This window comes from Papilio xuthus, unplaced genomic scaffold, assembly GCF_000836235.2.
Source record: "Papilio xuthus unplaced genomic scaffold, Pxut_1.1 DF826776.1, whole genome shotgun sequence".
Lineage (NCBI taxonomy): Eukaryota > Metazoa > Arthropoda > Insecta > Lepidoptera > Papilionidae > Papilio > Papilio xuthus.
In genome coordinates, this window is record NW_013531873.1 from 1,298,643 (window position 1) to 1,317,810 (window position 19,168).

Genomic DNA, 19,168 nt, shown 5'->3' on the forward strand with positions numbered 1-19,168 from the left:
TTCGTTTTTCGAAAAATAATTCTGGCAGCTAACGTGTTAATTGTGCACCTGTCGATATTAGTCGACAGTTAATTCTATCTAGAATATTAGAATCCACACCACCGCTACAAACCCCTACCATCAGCGCCAAAATGGCGAAAATCACATAGGGACATAACCCTACGTTTTATAACTATAATCACATTACATAAAAAATTACGCGCGAAAACAAACCCTCAGAGTCAGAATGGTAAAAATATTAAAAAATGAAATTAGTAGTGCCATCTATTGCCGACTCTGAGTTTTAAATGCACACTTAATTTTTTAACATTTAGTTCGTATATCTACTTAAATTAATTAAGGTAAAGAAAACAAATTTTAATTAATATTATTTACTTGGTAAAAAAGATCACTTTATAGTGTAAAATCAAACTTTTCTTTTTCTTTTAAAACATATTGAATTGTTTGCTTCTCACCGCTAGATGGCACGATTTGTACTATTTCAGTTTCGACATGAAAACAATATTTTTGTACTATCATAGAACAGATTTATACAATTTGAACAGTACACTAATCGTGGGTTTCTGACAAAATCTCAAGATATATATTGACAACATAAAGATATATTTTAAACGATGACGGTACAATTTATTTTCTTAATTCTTATATTCGATAGATGGCGCTATAACAATTCATAACGCAAAGACCTTCAAAATTCTAATTCAACATTCTATAGTCATGGGTAACTCAACTAAAAATGACTCGCAGATCATCTTACGACTCACATGTATTCAGATCAATGAATCAGCTCACAGCTCTGTACTTGAATACAGTTATGATTTACTTCATCGCACAGGTCACGGCTCATCGACTCATAAAAAAATTGCGATGAGCTGTGACCTGAACCGTTGATCGGTTCAAGTTTTGACCTGCACTTTTGATCCGGATCAAAGCTGATAGCTAGTCATTTAATCGCATTCATTTATCATTCATTCAAAATCAATCGTATTCACAAGGCTACGTGAGCCAATGAGTCTTTATTAAGTTTTGATATGTAGATATATCTGTGAATGCTGTAAGTGAATGTGTATTGCATAATTTGTTATCAGTTGACGGTGGACTTGTTGACGCAATGCCGCGGATATAGAATCGTACTGTGTTGAATACTGTCTCAGGGAACGCAAGACCACCCCCACTGTCGCCGCGACAGAGCACAATGCCTGAAAAAAAAAGAATTTTAAGTTATAAAGACAAAAAAAACTTATAAAACGGCTGAAATACTCAGTTATGTTCGTCCGGGGTCGGCACCGACTAGTTTCTAGCTCAGGGCACCTTCATCAGTGTGAGTGGGACTGGTATTATTTCGGTTCCGTCACCGAACGAACATCTTACTGATATTGTAAATGCGAATGTTTAGATGGGTGGATGGAAGTTTGTTTGAAGGTATCTCCAGTACGACTGAATGGATCCGATAAAAATTTGGCATAGATGTAGAACACATAGGCTACTAATTTAGTTTTTGGACGGAGTTGCGGGCGACAGCTATCTATACAGCTTCGTGGATATTTTTCAATGCTTACCCTCTTTATCTCCAGCGCACATCTTGTCGTATGTTATATACTGTTTGAAAGCAGGTGACGTCTGACGCACGCAATCACCATATGATACGTAAGGCATGTCGATCACTTTCAGTTCGCGAGACTCGGAACCTTTGAGACCCGTCGTGAGGCCCCAACCTGCCGCCTGATACATGAAATATTATATATCTTACTAATATTATAAATGCAAAAGTTTAGATGGGTGGGTGGATGGATGTTTGTTCGAAGGTATCTGCAGAACGACTGAACAGATTTCGAATAACTTTCTCATAGTTATAGAACATAGTCTGGAAGACCATATAGGCTCATAATTATGTTTTTTTTTTTAATTCTATTATATATTAAAAAACATAAATACCTTCCCCATGACGCCAGACTGCAGCTGGCTCTCGGCAAAGTCGTGTCTGAAGTCTAGGCAGACGGGGCGCACATACGTCTGGTACTGGAAGGGCCCCGACACCATTACGACCGCAATATCGTCCCGATAATTCAGGTCGATACCCATATAGTTCTTTGATATAACTATCTTCTTAATCTGCCGAGGAAAATATCAATAAATCTTCATTCCTTTTTTTATATCATAAAAATAAAAAAAAACCATTCTTAAATCACTGAAATATTGAAACGATTGTACTCCTACCATTAATCGATGAAGAAAGGAAGGCACAGAAAGATAATTTCCCCTTTCCTATGCATCCTGCACTCCGTCGAATCCACTTTCCCTTCCCATCCTTGACTTATAAGAAAAGAGTGGGAAGTGGAAGAGAACTACAATTCGGCCTCCGATACCCACACTCATCTGACACCAGTTAGTTGTTAATAATTCAACTAAATCATTGATCCGATTCGCAGATCAGTTCACCTGCATCGAATTATGCTTGGTATCTCTGCGACTCGCAGACTCTTTGTAAGCTGAATTTTGAATCGATTCAGATCTGACCTACACGCCTATATTGTGGTAGAGTCTATAGAGTGACCGCTCGCTCGTTTGCCACCTTTTGATTAAAAAAAATTGTACTCACGTCAGATTTCTGTGCGAACGGTTCGTCGGCGGGGTGATCCCAATCTCGATGTAATTTTCCGACTGCCACTGCGTACCTTTTAATATTGTGTAACTTTTGTTCCCTTTCGTTCCAAAAGCAATGAGCAGCTAAAATATATATATTTTACTGTTATTTTTATAAAACTAGCTTTTGCTGACCACTTTGTCTGTGCAGAATTAATAACACAAAGGTAAAATGTTTCTAGGCGACACGAGGCTATTTTCCGTGCTTTCCAATAAGTTGTGTTGCGTTGCGCAATTATCACGTGCTTAGATGGATGGATGTTTGTTTGAAGGTGTCTCCGAAATGGCTTAACGGATTGTACATGAAATTTGGCATACATATAGAACAGTCTGAAAGAACACAACGGTTATTCAAAGGCGATAGATTTAAGGAATATGTCCAAAAAGACTACTCACCAAGAGTCTGTAGATGTCGTTTTCTTGTAATTAAAAAGCTTATTCATATATAGAGGTTACCTGACAATATAACTGAGTTGCTGATGAGTGAGCCACCACAGATCTGTTCGTGTGTTCCATTCTCGAAGTTCTTGTAATAAATACCAGCATGCCAGGGTACATCTCCAAACTTTGCTGTCTCACCTCCGAGTACCAGTGCCGCACCCTTCGGAGTCAATGTACCGCATTCTGTCAACATTTTAAAATGAACATCTTACTATAATAATATAATTGCGAATGTTTAGATGGATGTTTGTTTGAAGTAATCTCCAGATCCCGCTTAAATTTGCCATATTGTATGTTGAACATAACTTGGAAGAACATATAGACTACTAATTAAGCTTTTCTAAATTCTGTGCGGACGGAGTCGCGGACGACAGCTAGTACACAGCTTTATAATTAAGGATGATTAATTTGACAATACATTTGGCAATTTACTAAAGCGTCAGTGGGATAGATTTAGTAAAATCGGGTATGATTCTTTTCGGATTTTCGATTCTTCTAGAACTTGCAATTGAAAATACGGCGTTCATGAGAAAATGAGTCTTAACAGACAGACAAGAGAGTCTATAATTCTGTTTTTGCCTTTCGAAATATGGAACCCTAAATATTAAAAAAACATACCAGGAACACATGTAGGCAATGTACTCCATTGTCCTCGTCTGCAGACCATATAAGGTAACTCCAGTGGCGTGTAATAATTAGGTTCCTTACACGATGGTTTGATTACGGTTCCTTCAACTTCGAAGTCTTTGCAAGGTCGAGTTGATTCCGTATCTTCTATGATACAATTATAATTTATACTTTCATGACGATCCAAATAACAGGTCTCTAGAAAAATAAAAAAAATATTAAACATCTTATCTAAAAGAACCCATTGCTAAACATATGCGGGGCATTTTGTGTATATAAAAGTAACCTTCATACAAATTTCCAACCCCACTATCAAGCCTTTAGACCCTTTTTTTGCGTTAAAAAGTAGCCTATACCCTTTCCTAGGTTCTAGACTATTTGTGTACCAAATTTTATTTAAATCGGTTCAGTAGTTTTTGCGTGAAATAAGGACCAAACAGACAGAGTAATTTTCGCATTCAACTTTGGTAGTAAAGAGAGATGTGAATAATTAATTTGTTTTTCTTTCCTAAATGGAATACTTACGTAAGCATTGTGGGAGACGATTCCCTGACCATATTCCTTCAGAACAAAAGACCTTTGGATCTTCCAGCATCGCGAATCTTTTGTAGCAGGAATAATGGAGTAAGACGAAGGTCGCTTCCCCGTCTTCCACTTTACCCCCCACGATATGATATACGCCATTCTCAGGTTGAGAAGGCAAAATGCATCTGAAATTAGATAGACATAGACTTTGTCAGCGCAGAATTTGATAAATAAGTAGCATATATTCAACTGTCGTCTCTTTAAAGTCTTTTCAAAATAGGTCCAACCGTTCCGGAGATTACCCGGAACAAACGCGGACTTACTTACAGATAGATAGACGATAATTTTAACAATTGGTTTTTCGTAATCAGCAACGTAAATCTTACTAATATTATAAATGCGAATGCTTGGACGGATGTGTGTTAGAACTCCAGAACGGTTGCATTTACGTCGTTGAGATTTGGCATAGGTGTAGAATATAGTCTCGAAGAACATATAGGCTACTAAGTAAGAGTCGCGGGCGATATCTACGCAATATTAATATTACGACAAGACATTATAATTTTATTAATATGTATAGATTATGCGAAAAATGTTCAATTTGATTTTAGTATTTACTTACTGATAAGAAATTCAAAGATATGTGTGAAGTCAACCCGCACTTGGCCAGCGTGGTTGACTATGGTCTAATCATCCATAACTTAGGGTAGGCTCCGAGCCCCTCGGTGGGGACGTATAGTGAGCTGATGATAATGATTTACTTACTTGTCAACCGTTGCCACTTCATTATTTATAGGTGTTACAATGGTTGTTTGTCTTTGAGTTGTATTTGGTCTTTGAGTTGTTGTCGGTCTTTGAGTTGTTGTTGGTCTTTGAGCTCGATTGTCATCCGAACAAGTGTCGTCAGATTCATCAGAGCCGTCATAGCAATCTCTTATCTTAAATAAATTGTTAAATCGTCAACATTTAGCTTCACAAACATTGCAAAAATCTTAACGTGCAATACCACAACACATGCCTCAAGGTTGAACTTATTCCAACATACAGTCTGATGAAATTGCGCGCCGGAAGACTTATTTTAGTCTTTTAGGAAGCAGATTTGACCCAGGAGCCATTGAAAGTGGAAATAAAACTGGAAGAAATTCCGCGTTTCGTCTCATAAGAGAGGCCTAAATTTAGTCTTCATTCTCACCTTCTTTCTTATAAAAGATAAAAGATATAAAAGAAGTGGAAGTGGATTTTTCGGATGAGAAATGGGAAGGGAAAATATTCTCTTTCTGAGCATCCTCTGTCGTAGGCAACACTGCAATTGCGGATTCTGAATCTACACGTTCGCCACTTAATATAAATACTTACGCCATCGCAAATGTTCGCGGTATTAACACATTCGCCCGAGGTACAACTAAACTGATTTACATCACAAAGTTTTGTACTTTCTACATTTGGCTTAATATCATCATCACTGTATTGAGGTGGGGCGATCCTGAAATTTATATAATAAATATTATTTCAAATTATGTAATCATCAGTCATCATCATCAACCTGTCCTTATCTCTATCGAGGGTCGGTACATTATGTACTACCCCTCCATACATCTCTATCAGCCAATGGGACCAAACGACACGCAACACCTTTCAAATGAAAAGAGAATTGAGGAAATCAGACAACTAGGGAGTTCTCGATGGACAAATAAAAACATACAGACTTTTTGATATCGGTTAAAAAATATAATACACGTCTCGCTTAAAGATCAAAATAAGTCTTACTCCATATTCTCTCTAATGAAATTTTCATGTCTAATTAACTCGGTGAAAGTAATAGTTCCGATGTTATGACAAAATCTATTCCCTGTGTCAGGTACAGGCGAGGTTGAAAGTATACCACGTAGGTAATAACGAGTTGTTAGTTTTTCTGAATCTGGAAACACTAAGCCTCCACCTCCATCACCTTTGCATACATCCGTACCTAGAAATAAAAACATACAGAATTGTAACCTCCTTTTTTAAGACCTCTATTGAAAAGTATAAACAAGATTTACTACAACTATTCTCAGGATAGGAATCGATTCATCAGCTCACTATACGTCCCCACTAAGTTTGGAGTTTACCCTAAGTTAACTAGGCCATAGTCAATGCTGCAGACGGGGCCGCGGACGAGAGCGAAAGCGTGCCCGTAGTCCCGTCCCGATGCGTTGGAGGCACAGAGGGGTTTAGTGGGTATGCCTCCGCTATGGAGGAGATTCCCACATAACTACCGCGTCCCCCCCGGGGCGCGGAGTATGCAAAAAGCATTCCCCTCTGAAAAAAAAGGCCATAGTCAATGCTAGCCCAATGCTTGACTTCACATATAACTTTGAATTTCTTCACAGATATATGCATCATGAAGTTTTCCTTCATTGGAAGATAAATGTTCATATGTGAATTAAAAAACATATTGGTAGATAGATTCGAACCCAGGACCTGTAGATTACAAGTCAACTTAACCACTAAGCCAATAACGCAGATCGATTTCGATTTATGGTGACTAACTTTATAAGACCAAATCAATGTTTCAAACATATCTGTTTTATCAACGATAACGACATAACGATATCTATTATATATAAAAGAATGTCGTGTTAGTTACATTATTTATATAATTCAAGAACGGCTTTACCGATATGCCTGAAAATTGGTGAGAAGGTAGCTTAGAGCCAGGAGACGGACATAGGATAGTATTTATTCATTTTTTTTCGAATTACTGCCTTGAAGAGTTGCTTTTTATTTAACTTACTAATATTATAAATGCGAATGTTTAAATGGATGTGATGTGGATGGATCGATGGGTGTTTGAAAATATATAATTAAGTTTTTTTATATATCCACGCGGACGGAGTCGCGGGCGACAGCTAGTGTTTTATAAAGAGATTTTGATGCTGCACATATCTGCGAAGAAATTCAAAGATTTTGATGTCACGCACTGGGTCAGCATTGATTATGGCCTAGTTAACTTAGAGTAGACTCCGAGGTTAGTGGGGATGTATAGTGAGCTGATGATGATGAAGGATAGTTGGTGATTATATTGTATACCTACCATTATCATATCCAGCACAGAATTTATCTGATGTTATGTATTCTCGAAACTGGGCAGGTGCGTTACTTATACATTTGGTTATGTCCATGTACGGTATATCTATAGATTTGAGGGTCGGAGGAGGTCGATTGGCTACAGTGTCTATCAGACCAAAGCCACCAAGCTTAAAAAGAAAGAAATGAGCTAAAACAGACATTTTCAAACAGTGGTAGTTAAAGTTTGATACTACAAGACAAGTCTCAAGTGGATTTTTATAGTAGATTTTTTTTTTATTTTACTTACATTTCTTATACCATTCCAACTAAGCTCGATGCTTGTTTGGATACGGTTTACAAAAGTCAAATGGCTTCGAACTCTTGATCTCTTGATCGGAAATCAGTAGCCATTAGGCTATTGATGCTTTAAAATTCCCTGTTTATTCTGATGAGTGCATGCCGGAGGACTAATTTTAGTCTTCTTTCACTTTCCACCCTTTTTAGGGTTCCGGAAAAAACGGAACCCTTATAGGATCACTGTGTTGTACGTCCGACTGTCTGTCAAGACCCTTTTTCTTATAAGAAAAGGATGTGTGAAAGTGGATGAATGAGAAGGGAATTCACTTTCTGTGCATCCTCGGTAGATTGAAGGTAGGCAACGCATCTGCAATTGCGTATGTCTATTGGCAACGCTTCGCTATATCAGTAAATGTGGCAGCTCGCTAGTGCCACCTTATGATATAAAAAAAAACTAAAATTGATCAAGCGCACTCATCAGAGGAAATTCTCAAACATTACACTCTCAAAGTGTGTCTTCTGTGTTCAAATCGCTTAAATAGCGAAGTGTCCGTTGCCCATAGACATACGCAATTACATATGCGTTGCCTACTTTTAATCGACGGAGGAGAGGATGCACAGAAAGAAAACATTTCCATGCATCCTCTCATCCGGAAAGTCCACTTCGACTTCCCATCCTTTCCTTATAAGAAAAAGGGTGGGAAGGGAAAGAGGACTACATAAGGCCTCCGGGACGCACACTCATCAGACTGTACGCGGAATTGCTTCCACTTGTCGCCTGTCTTCTGTGTGGTCGTGGTATTTCACCGGGCGAGCCGGGACAATTCGTGCGAAGATGTTAAAGCGGGCTCTACCACTGTTAAAATGTTATCTACTTACCTTTCCCAATGTTCCTGGTTCTAACTGACGTTTGTTAAAATCTAGATCAAAATCTATGCATACGGGGAGGACGTTACTCGTGAAGACAATGGGTTCTGTTAGTATCACCAAAGCTATGTCATCCTGGTAGTTTGTAACAGCACCAGTAAACCTAAGTGGTATTTTTACACTTTTCACCTGCAAATATTAAATAAATATTTTCTTATATATAAAATTCTCTTGTCACAAATTTTCGTTCCCATACTCCTCCGAAACGGCTTGACTGATTCCCATGAAATTTTGTGAGCATATTGAGTAGCTCTGAGAATCAGCCAACATCTAGTTTTAATCCCGCGCGGACGGAGTCGCGGGCGACAGCTAGTATGTATATAAATTTGATGCTATTTTTAAATATAACTAGCTATCGCCCGCGACTCTGTCTGCGCAAAATTAAAAAAACTTAATTATTAGTCTATGTGTTCTTCTAGGCTGTGTTCTACATCTATGCCTTTTAGCGAGATTGTTCTGGAGATACCTTCTACCAAACATCCATCTAAACATTCGCATTTATAATATTAATAGGATTATTATAAATGCGAAAGTATATCTGTCTGCCCTTTCAAACAAAAACTACTGAACCGATTTAAATGAAATTTGGTACAAAGATAGTGTAGAGCCTGGGAAAGGATATAGGCTACTTTTTGATGCGGAAAAAGGGTTGTAAGTTCAATACCCAGTTCTTTCCCGGGTTGAAAAGTTTATGTGTTTCGTAGGGTGAATTAGGACCATTATAAAATGCTATCCCAAAACACAACATACCTTGAACGAAGTCGTGGGCACGTCTAGCCGTACTTCTAACTAATATTATAAATGCGAATGTTTAGATGTTTGTTTGATGGTATCTCCAGATCGGCTGAACGGATCTTGATGAAATTTGGCATACATATAGAACAGACTATGTTCTTTAATTCCGCGCAGACAACGCGGGTGACCGCTAGTCAATCTTAACAGTAACTAACATTTATCTTTTGTGCGTCTTTATCCCTCTTATAATTCCAAGGTTTATATTGCTTGCCCACAGCCACCGCATAGTTCGTGGAAATTTTCTTTACGTCACTCCAAAAGCAATGTGCAGCTGTAAATAACTAAACATTAAGACAGGCGTGAAGTGGAAGCAATTCCGCGTTTCGTCTGATGAGTGTGCGTCCCAGAGGCCTAATTTGTCATCTTTCCCTTCCCACCCTTTTTTTTATAAGGAAAGGATGGGAAGTGGAAATGGACTTTCCGGATGAGAGGATGCATGGAAAGGGAAGATATTTTCTTTCTGTGCATCTCCTCCGTCGATTAAAAGTAGGCAACGCATATGCAATTGTGTATGTCTATGGGCAACGGTCACTTCGCTATTTCAGCGATTTTAGGTGGCCGCTCGCTCGTTTGCCATCTAATGTTATATAAATAACTACCGGACCCGACAGACGTTGTCCTGTCTACACGTCTTTAATTTGAATAAATTAATATGAAGTTAATATTTGATGAAAATTGTGAATGTAAACCATTCCCAGATCCTCTTGAACACACACAAAAAATTTCATCAAAATCGCTCCAGTCGTTTGAGAGAAGTTCAATGACATACACACGCACAGAAGAATTATATATATAAAGAATTGTTTTTCTATTTTATTTTCCATTTACCTGATATGATCGTAGTTGCTGTTACAATGGTACCACCGCAGATAGCTAAATATGGATTTGTACTTTTTGTATAAATCGTAGCATGCCATGGCAACTCGCCTTTGGTGACATTGTAGGGGACCGCTGATGTTCTTTCTTTATCCGATGCGAGTTTTCCGCACTCTGGAAATAAAAATATATATATACAACTAGCTGTCATCCACGATTACGTCCGCGTGTTTGTCTAAAAAAAATTTTGGGGTGGACTACCCTTAACATTTAGTGGGATGAAAAATAGATGTTGGCCGATTCTCAGACCTACTCAATATGCTCACAAAATTTCACGAGAATCGGTCAAGCCGTTTCGGAGGAGTATGGGAACGAAAATTGTGATACGAGAATTTTATATATAAGACAAGGGTAAAATAATAGCAAATATTCAATTCGTAGGAAAACGAATGACAACTATATTTTGTAATTCGGTGTTGTTATAATTTTTACATTTTACATTACTTTTAGGGAAGCCACATTCTGTACGTTACCTCCTCTGACCGTATAACCAAGGGTAGACAATCTATCTGCTACATTTTAACTTGTTGTTATTGTCTAATACAAATTTTGCTATTTTAGTTAGTCAGGCGCATTCTCGTTTGCCTATTTTTATTATAAAATAATATCTTTTGATATAATATATAAACGTATTTAAGGACTATTAAGATATGCGTCCATTGGATCGCGCAACACACTACATACACAGCCCACAACGGATTGCTAATTAAATGCCGTCTTTTGACGCATTGCTAGATAAAATCATACAAAGTAAACTAAAATCCGTTGCGAGTCATGCGTGCAGTGCGTCCGGCACAACCCAATGGACGCGTACGTTAAGAAAAATACGAATGGAATGATACCTCACTAAAATCGACTTAGTTGATAGAAAACCTGACGTCACAAAGTAATATGTAATCACTTTAGAGTCAGTTGTTTAAAAAGCGAGGGTGTGTTAGAATCGCATGTGTGAGGACTTACCTGGTTGACATGTTGGTATATAATCCCATTGTCCATCAATACAATGCATGAGAGGCAGCGACATAGAGCTGTAGTAATATGGCGCTTTACACGCCGGCCGCACGACCGAGCCAGAGGGTTGCCTCTGTTCACACGGAGTGGACCTCGCACCACCGTCCGGTGCCAAACACCAGTAGTCCACACTCGGTGATTTCAACAATGATTTTAATGAACATGCACCTGTTCAAAAAAAGATACATATATTATTATATTTTTATCATATTCTTAAAATAGTCCATTTAATATATAAAAAATATTATACAAAATATATTATATTAAAAATAAAGCACCACCGGCTGCGGAATCCCATGAATCAAACAACCAGTGGTCAGGGGCAGCCCTGACCTAGTCTCGCTAAAACTCGAGAACGGCTGAACGGATTTATCTTATCTTGGACTTGAAATGTTCGTGGAGGTCTAGGTAAGGTTTAAAAGGTGAGAAAGATTCGAATATATGCCGAGAAACAGTCCTTTTTCCATATAAACGACTGAATCTCGCTGAAACTTGGCATAGATGTAGAACATAATCTGGAAGAACTCATAGGCAATTATGGTTTTTTTAATTAAGCGCGGACGGAGTCGCAGGTGACATTTAGTATTTGATAAATTTAACCGTTCTAACTGATGACTAGGGAATAAATTATGCAGTGGTCCCCGTTGCCTTCTCCATTAGACTTATGGAGAACTGATCCTCAACCTTCGTTAGTCGGATAGGCACCTCAAGAAGAAGAAGAACCGTTCAAAGTAAAGTTTCTGACTACTTACGTAAGCATTGGGGTATATATGATGACCATTTGCCAGCATTACATGTCAACGTCTGTGAACCTTGAAGTACATATCCTGGATCACATTGGAATGTAATCCGTACAGACAACAGCTTCATGTCCGGTTTAGCGTCATCTACATCATCCACAATGTACGTCCCATGCTCGGGAAATTTCGGCAAAATACATAAAAACATATTTTGACTACTGTGGACAGAAATCGATTAGTTTGTACGATGATAAGTCAAAACCGCAATAGTTAACAGTGGTAGAGCCCGCTTTAACATCTTCGCATGAATTGTCCCGGCTCGCCCGGTGAAATACCACGACCACAGAAGACAGGCTTCAAGTGGAAGTAATTCCGCGTTTCGTCTGATGAGTGTGCGTCCCGGAGGCCTAAAGTATGGGAAGTGGAAGTGGACTTTCCGGATGAGAGGATGCATGGAAAGCGAAAATATTTTTCTTCTGTGCATCCTCTCCTCCGTCGATTAAAGGTAGGCAACGCATATGCAATTGCATATGTGTATGGGCAACGGTCACTTCGCTACTTCAGCGATTTCAGGTGGCCCCTCGATCGTTTGCTACCTTTACGTAACGTATCTTTCGTCAATGCGGTGTAAAAAGTATGAAAGAGTAGTTTCGTGGTTATAGGACAATGTACTGTTACTACGCGGATCCGCGTGATGCCAAATAAGATTATTACTTCCGTGCTCGACCAGCGTTAAGTGACAATACCAACATAGCCTACTAATATTATAAATGCGAATGTTTAGATGGATGATCGTTTAAAGGTATCTGCAGAACGGCTCAATGGATTTTGAGGAAATTTGGCATACATATAGAACATAGTTATCGAGTTTGTTTTTAAAAATACATTTTATTACGTTAATATTTATTATCGGACTCGTAACTTTTCAGTTCAAATCCAAAATGCCGGACGACATCCTACTTTCGTGTGCGGGTCGATCGAACTTAACCGGTAGTTACCTGTACTGCAGACCACAACCCCATCTGTCACCCGGGAGACACGGGACGTTGGGAGACAAAGCGTGGGTATATATGTCCGGGATTGTGTTGGTACTAAATCGGGAAAAGTGGAGACTTTTTTTGTTCCACAACGCTGCGTCACCCTAGTTAGTTAAGTATTTACGACTTACATATTCATATTTGTTGAGCCACACATTGCTTCGTCACTGCCGTCGGGGCAATCAACTTCACCGTTACATCTCATTGCAAATTGAATCGACGTGTTATCATTACATATCCATTTGGACTTACTAAAACACGTCAATATTTAAATATAAATACATGTTGTTTTGTGAAAAGTATTTCACGATATGAAGTGACAAACGTTCTTTTCTTCTTCCCTTTTCTATACTAAAATAGCAAGGGAGGTGATGTATACGGAAGAGTGATATCCTCTCATCTGTGCTTCAATCTTACTAATATTATAAATGCGAATGTTTAGATGTTTGTTAGAAGGTATCTCCAGAACGACTCAATGTATCTTGCTGAATTTTGGCATAAATATAGAACATAGTCTGATAGAACACATAGGCTACTAATATAAAATAAAATATTTAAAAAAAAACGAATAATTCACTGAAATATGTTATTAAAAGGAGTTCCTTTAGGCAAGGTCCCGAAGATACTGGCAGCGTTCCCCCTCTGTACAGCTAAACTAATTCATTGACGAATATTACAAATGGGAATATCTAGATGGATGTTTGTTAGAAGGTATCTCCAGAATAGCTGCATGGATCTCGATGAAATTTGGCATAGATGTAGAACATATACTAGTAGAATAAGGATACTAATTAAGTTTTTTTGTCCGACACCTAAATTAATAAACAAAAGGTGTCAAAGTGTGCCATTTGCCTTAATGATAGTCGATTTGCGAAAGAAAACAGTACAGTAAGGATACATTACTCAAAGCTTTCTTCTATGAAGTCCTGATGTTTGATGATTTCAGTGTACGCTGATAGAGCGTTAATGTCACAACCTTGGCCCTTTGAAGGTGCGACAGAAAGCACACCTCGTAAGTAATAACGGAGAACGCCACGTTCAATATCTGGGAATGAAAGTCCACCTCCAGAATCCCCATTGCAAGGCGCGGTTCCTGTTTTTGTATGAAAATTATTATAGATTAGGTTAAAATATACATGATTGTTATACCGTGAGTTTCCGAGTCCAATATCCCCGTTTATAATATGCTGTTGTCTGTGTTTTGTCTTAAATGAATAACACGAATGAAGATATATTTTATACAGAGATTAAAAACTCAGAAACCCACGGATATGCCGTATTTAAGATAGATTAGTTTGACAATTCAGTATATATGGGTTGAGTAAAGTTTTACTCATAGAAGAAGCAATATTGAATTTAACTGTACAATGTTATAAATGCGAATGTTTAGATGGATGTTTCAATATATCTCCAGAACGGCTGAACGGATCTCGATGAAATTTTACACAGATGTAGAACATAGTCTGGAAGAAATCATGGCTGCAATTTTTTTAATTCCGCACAGACGAAATTGCGGACAGCTTGTATTATACATGTGAATATTTAGATGGATGTTTGTTTGAATGTATCTCCAGAACGGCTGCATGGATATCGATGATATGTAGAACATAGTCGGGAAGAACACGGAGGCCACTAATTCCAAGTTTTTTTTTTTAATTCTGAGAGAATGGATTCCTGGGCGACAGTTAATAATGTTTACCATTTGTGTACCCAGCGCAGATCTTGTCACTGGTAATAAAAACCTCAAAGCCTTTAGGAATAGAAGACAGGCAATCGTTTATTCCTCGGAACGGCAAATCAACAGTCTTTAAGAGCAATGACGTTTTCATTTCTTCCGTGAAACCCCAACCGCTGAACTGAAAGGGACATATATAGGAGAGATGAAAATCAGGTCGAACTGGTTATATTTAGATCCTAAATTAATCTTATTAATATTTTGAAGCGTGATCTTTGATATCTTTGCACGAATTGGCTCGCCCGGTGCAATACCATGACCACACGGAAGACAGGCGACAAATGGAAGCAATTCCAACTACAGTCTGATGAGTGTGCATCTCTGAGACCTAATTTTAGTCCACTTTAGTTCCCACCCATTTTCTTAAAAAAGATGGGAAATATAAGTAGATTTTCCGGATGAGAGGATACATGGGAAGAGAAAATATTCTCTTTCTGTGCATCCTCTCCTCCGTCGATTAAAGGTTGGCAAAGAATATGCAATTGCGTATGTCTGTGGGCAACAGTCGCTTTGCTATTTTAGGAAATGGAAAAACATATTGGTTCATGGCGGGATTCGAACTCAGCACTTGCAGATTACAAGTCAAGTGCTTGACACCTGAGCCACCGACACCTTGGATATAATAAAAGGTATTTACCTTTCCCAAGTTTCCATCTCTTAGTTGTATTTTATTAAAATTAAAATCAAAATTCAAACAGACTGGTCGCAAGTAAGGTTTGAGTTGGAATTCCGGATCGACGGTTATAACGGATATGTCTCCTTGGAATTTCGCCTTATCACCTTGGAATATTGGTGATACCTCAATACTTTTAACCTGTAAAAAATAGTTGAAAAATCCAAGTACGTTCGTTTGTTTGTTTGTCTAGCACAATAATTTTGACAGTGGTAGAGCCCGCTTCAACATCTTCGCACGAATTGTCCCGGCTCGCCCGGTGAAATACCACGACCACACAGAAGACAGGCGTCAAGTGGAAGCAATTCCGCGTTTCGTCTGATAAGTGTGCGTTCTGGAGGCCTAATCTAGTCCTCTTTCCCTTCCCACCCTTTTTCTTATAAGAAAAGGATGGGAAGTGTAAGTGGACTTTCCGGATGAGAGGATGCATGGAAAGGAAAAAAAATATTTTTCTGTGCATTCTCTCCTCCGTCGATTAAAGGTAGGCAACGCATATGCAATTGCGTATGTCTATGGGTAACGGTCACTTCGTTATTTCAGCGATTTCAGGTGGCCGCTCGCTCGTTTGCCACCTTATGATATAAAAAAAGCTTAGTTGGAATGGTACAAGAAATGTTAGTGAATTAACAAAAATCTGTTAATATTTAATATGTGATCTTACGGAGCGTTTTTGGACATTATGTTCATCTCTAGAGTCGTTCCAAGGTAAATACAGTTTCCCCGCAGCAACAGCGTAATCATCCGGGGTTTTTTTTTGGTTCTTACTAAAATCCCAGAAACAGTGGGCCACTGAAAAGAAATATGTAGAGTCTGCTTTAATATGTTAGGAAGAAAATCCGACACAGTGCCGGTGTATCGCAACACTAGCATTAAAATGTCGACGTTTATGTCCCCTCACTAATCAATCTGACACTTGACTTTGTAACGAAAGCCATTCGCGTGAAAGGATTCTAACTAACGTCTTAAAGTATACACTATAGTTTGTCTATTTAAGATAGTTTGACAACTGATGCCTATGAAGTACCGAATTAATTTAGTATGAGGTTTAATATTTTATTTAATTGACAGTTGTCATAGTGTTGAACCGTCGCGCTCAACGAATAACTGTATCGAGAATCGGTTTTGTAATAAAATTAATCGAGGAAATTGGTACTATAATTTGAGTGTTTTATAAATTTTTAAATTTATTAATTCCGCGCAGATAGAGTCGCAGATGTCAGCTAGTCTTACTAATATTATAAATGCGAATTTTAAACGGATCGCTATCTAGAACTGCTGATAGGATTTCGATGTAATTTGAAATAACACATAGGCTACTAATTAAGTTTTTAATTCCGCGCGGACAGAGTTGTATGCGACAGCTAGTTAATTTATATATGTACCTGATATGATAGCTGTTGTACTTATGATAGTACCAGCACACCGATATTCTGGGGTTCCTTTTTCCCTATTGTAGATCCCGACGTGCCACGGCACCTCCGCTCTTAATGCGTCACGAGCGTATGATATCAACTCGGTGCCTTGAGGCGTTATTGTGCCACATTCTGTTTGAAATTAAAGATTAATTGTCAAAAGAGAAGACGGTATAAGGGTTAAGCACTTGATTTATCTGCAGGTCCTGGGTTCGATATGTATGTATACGAAGTTAGGGTGCAGGAAAGCTTCGGGCATTAGGGTAGGTTAGCCCCTAGGATGTATAGTGAGCTGATGGTATCGTCGCGACTTAAAGAGTCTTCTGATGGTTCCCTCCATATGCAGTGGATTAACCTAGTGATCTAAACTAAGCAATAGCTGAAAAGTTTTAATTTCTTAATCTTACTAATATTATAAATGTGAATGTTTAGATGGATGGATGTTTCTATAAAGTTATGTACAAAAGGCTGAACATAGATGTAGAACACAGTCTGGATGAACACATAGAAGCAAATGGAGAGGCGGGCTACAGCTACTTTCTTAATTATCTGATAAACTCACCTAACTCGCATATTGCGATGTAATCGAAAACACCGTCAATACAACGCATAGCAGGATGAATGCCCACATGATAGTAGTTTGGTTTCTTACACTCCGCCCTCACCACAGTACCGGACGGGACAAGTGTTTCGCATTCCTTTCTTTCTACACCGTTATCACCCTCTTGTTTACAGTAATACGTCACACTTGGATGTGGATTTAGGTTACAATAACCTGAAAGTTGAACAGAATAGAGCCAGCTTTAACATCTTCGCTTTAAGCTCGTCCGGTGCAATACCACGACCACATAGAACACACGCCTCATGTGGCAGCAATTCCAACTACAGTCTGATGAGTGTGCGTCCAGGAGGCAAATTAGAAAATTTCCTTTCTCACCTTTTTAAGGAAAGGATGGAAAGTGGAAGTTTTCCGGATGGCATGGGAAGGGAAAATATTTTCTTTCTGTGCATCCTCTCCTCCGTCGATTAAAGGTATGCAATTGCGTATGTCTATGGGCAACTGTCACTTCGCTATTTCAGCGATTTCAGGTGGCCGATCGCTCGTTTGCCATCTTTTCATATTAAAAAAAAACATATAAATTTGAAAGTGTGCAGCATTTCTGCCGTCCAAATATAACGGGAGCCATCAAGGAACTAGTGAAATTGAAGTTTATTCGTCTGATGAATGTGCGTCGGTGGCTCAGGGGCACTTGACTTGCAATATGCCTATTGCTAGTGGATAAATCTTAGTAAATTTAGATTAGGCTACTTGCTTTTCCAATTTATAATATAAAAAGTGAATGGTGCGCCACAGTTTCTAGTTATTTGATCCGTAAAAGAGTGATACTTACGTATACATTTTGGAATAGGGCCCGACCAATGTCCTTGGAAGCAGAATATGGCGGTTTGTCCTTTCGCGACATACCCTTGATCACAAGTGACGTTCAGAAAAATACTATCAAAAATGGAGCCAGGTTTACCATCAGGTCTGCCCTGTGTTACGTACCGGCCGTTTTTGGGGTAGGCAGGGAGTACACAATTCAATTGATCATTTGCATTTCTGTAAAAAATTATTAGGCAATTAGTAATTAATAAGTTAGGCAATCTTCGAAAAGCTTCGGTAGCTCAGGGGTTAAGCACTTGATTTGCAATCTGCAGGTCCTGGGTTCGAAAGCCATGTACTCCAAATATATCTTATATCTTTAAATATATATAATTGGAATGTTGGAAAATCGGCTCCAACGATTTTCATAAAATTTTGTAAATAAGGGGTTTCGGGGGCGATAAATCGATCTAGCTAGGAATCATTTTTAGAAAATGACATTTTATTCGTGTTTTATCGATAATCAACTTAAACATAAACTTAACTTTCTATCGGTAAGATCGAAAAATATTATTCATATTTCATCATTAGTAATTCGTACTTAAATATCATTTCCAAAAAACACAATTTAAAAAAAAATACCGAGCAAAGCTCGGTCATCCAGGTACTGTACATTTATCCGACGTTACGGTGAAGGAAAACATCGTGATGTAATATAGTGTACGTAATTTTAACTAAACATATAAATGAAGTTTAAAAATTAAAATATAAAATAGTAGACTTTATATAGTATCGAGAAAAAAATCACAATTTAATAAAAAAAAAGTCTATCTCTGTCTGTCTGTTTGTTTGTCCGCAAAGCCGTGTTTTTTCCGTGTAAACTCGGGAATGACTGGACCGAATTTGACAGGACTTTAACGAGATGGCAGCTGATTGACACGAGACTATTATAGACTACTGTTTTACCTGAATCCATTTTCGTTAGTTGCTATTTGACACCATACATCTTGATTTGCAA

The 19,168-nt window shown here is 38.3% G+C and overlaps 1 protein-coding gene across 1 annotated transcript in view; it reads right to left on the reverse strand.

Moving 5' to 3' along the window:
- Nucleotides 1-359: 359 nt before the first annotated feature.
- The window catches only part of LOC106122841 (uncharacterized), a 20,367-nt gene continuing 1,558 nt past the window's right edge, over nucleotides 360-19,168 (reverse strand). Inside the window, exons 2-26 of the mRNA XM_013318961.1 lie at nucleotides 19,117-19,168; nucleotides 18,179-18,387; nucleotides 17,350-17,562; nucleotides 16,758-16,919; nucleotides 16,037-16,164; nucleotides 15,340-15,516; nucleotides 14,667-14,823; nucleotides 13,871-14,060; nucleotides 13,099-13,218; nucleotides 11,943-12,148; nucleotides 11,140-11,358; nucleotides 10,132-10,293; nucleotides 9,459-9,574; nucleotides 8,461-8,637; nucleotides 7,310-7,472; nucleotides 6,004-6,202; nucleotides 5,593-5,719; nucleotides 5,002-5,174; nucleotides 4,237-4,421; nucleotides 3,703-3,909; nucleotides 3,100-3,267; nucleotides 2,600-2,727; nucleotides 1,936-2,112; nucleotides 1,560-1,722; nucleotides 360-1,199 (exon numbers count right to left, since the gene is read on the reverse strand). Of these exons, the coding sequence (XP_013174415.1) occupies nucleotides 997-1,199; nucleotides 1,560-1,722; nucleotides 1,936-2,112; nucleotides 2,600-2,727; nucleotides 3,100-3,267; nucleotides 3,703-3,909; nucleotides 4,237-4,421; nucleotides 5,002-5,174; nucleotides 5,593-5,719; nucleotides 6,004-6,202; nucleotides 7,310-7,472; nucleotides 8,461-8,637; nucleotides 9,459-9,574; nucleotides 10,132-10,293; nucleotides 11,140-11,358; nucleotides 11,943-12,148; nucleotides 13,099-13,218; nucleotides 13,871-14,060; nucleotides 14,667-14,823; nucleotides 15,340-15,516; nucleotides 16,037-16,164; nucleotides 16,758-16,919; nucleotides 17,350-17,562; nucleotides 18,179-18,387; nucleotides 19,117-19,168 (4,181 nt within the window). The 3' untranslated portion in view covers nucleotides 360-996. The remainder of the gene's footprint in view (nucleotides 1,200-1,559; nucleotides 1,723-1,935; nucleotides 2,113-2,599; nucleotides 2,728-3,099; nucleotides 3,268-3,702; nucleotides 3,910-4,236; nucleotides 4,422-5,001; nucleotides 5,175-5,592; nucleotides 5,720-6,003; nucleotides 6,203-7,309; nucleotides 7,473-8,460; nucleotides 8,638-9,458; nucleotides 9,575-10,131; nucleotides 10,294-11,139; nucleotides 11,359-11,942; nucleotides 12,149-13,098; nucleotides 13,219-13,870; nucleotides 14,061-14,666; nucleotides 14,824-15,339; nucleotides 15,517-16,036; nucleotides 16,165-16,757; nucleotides 16,920-17,349; nucleotides 17,563-18,178; nucleotides 18,388-19,116) is intronic.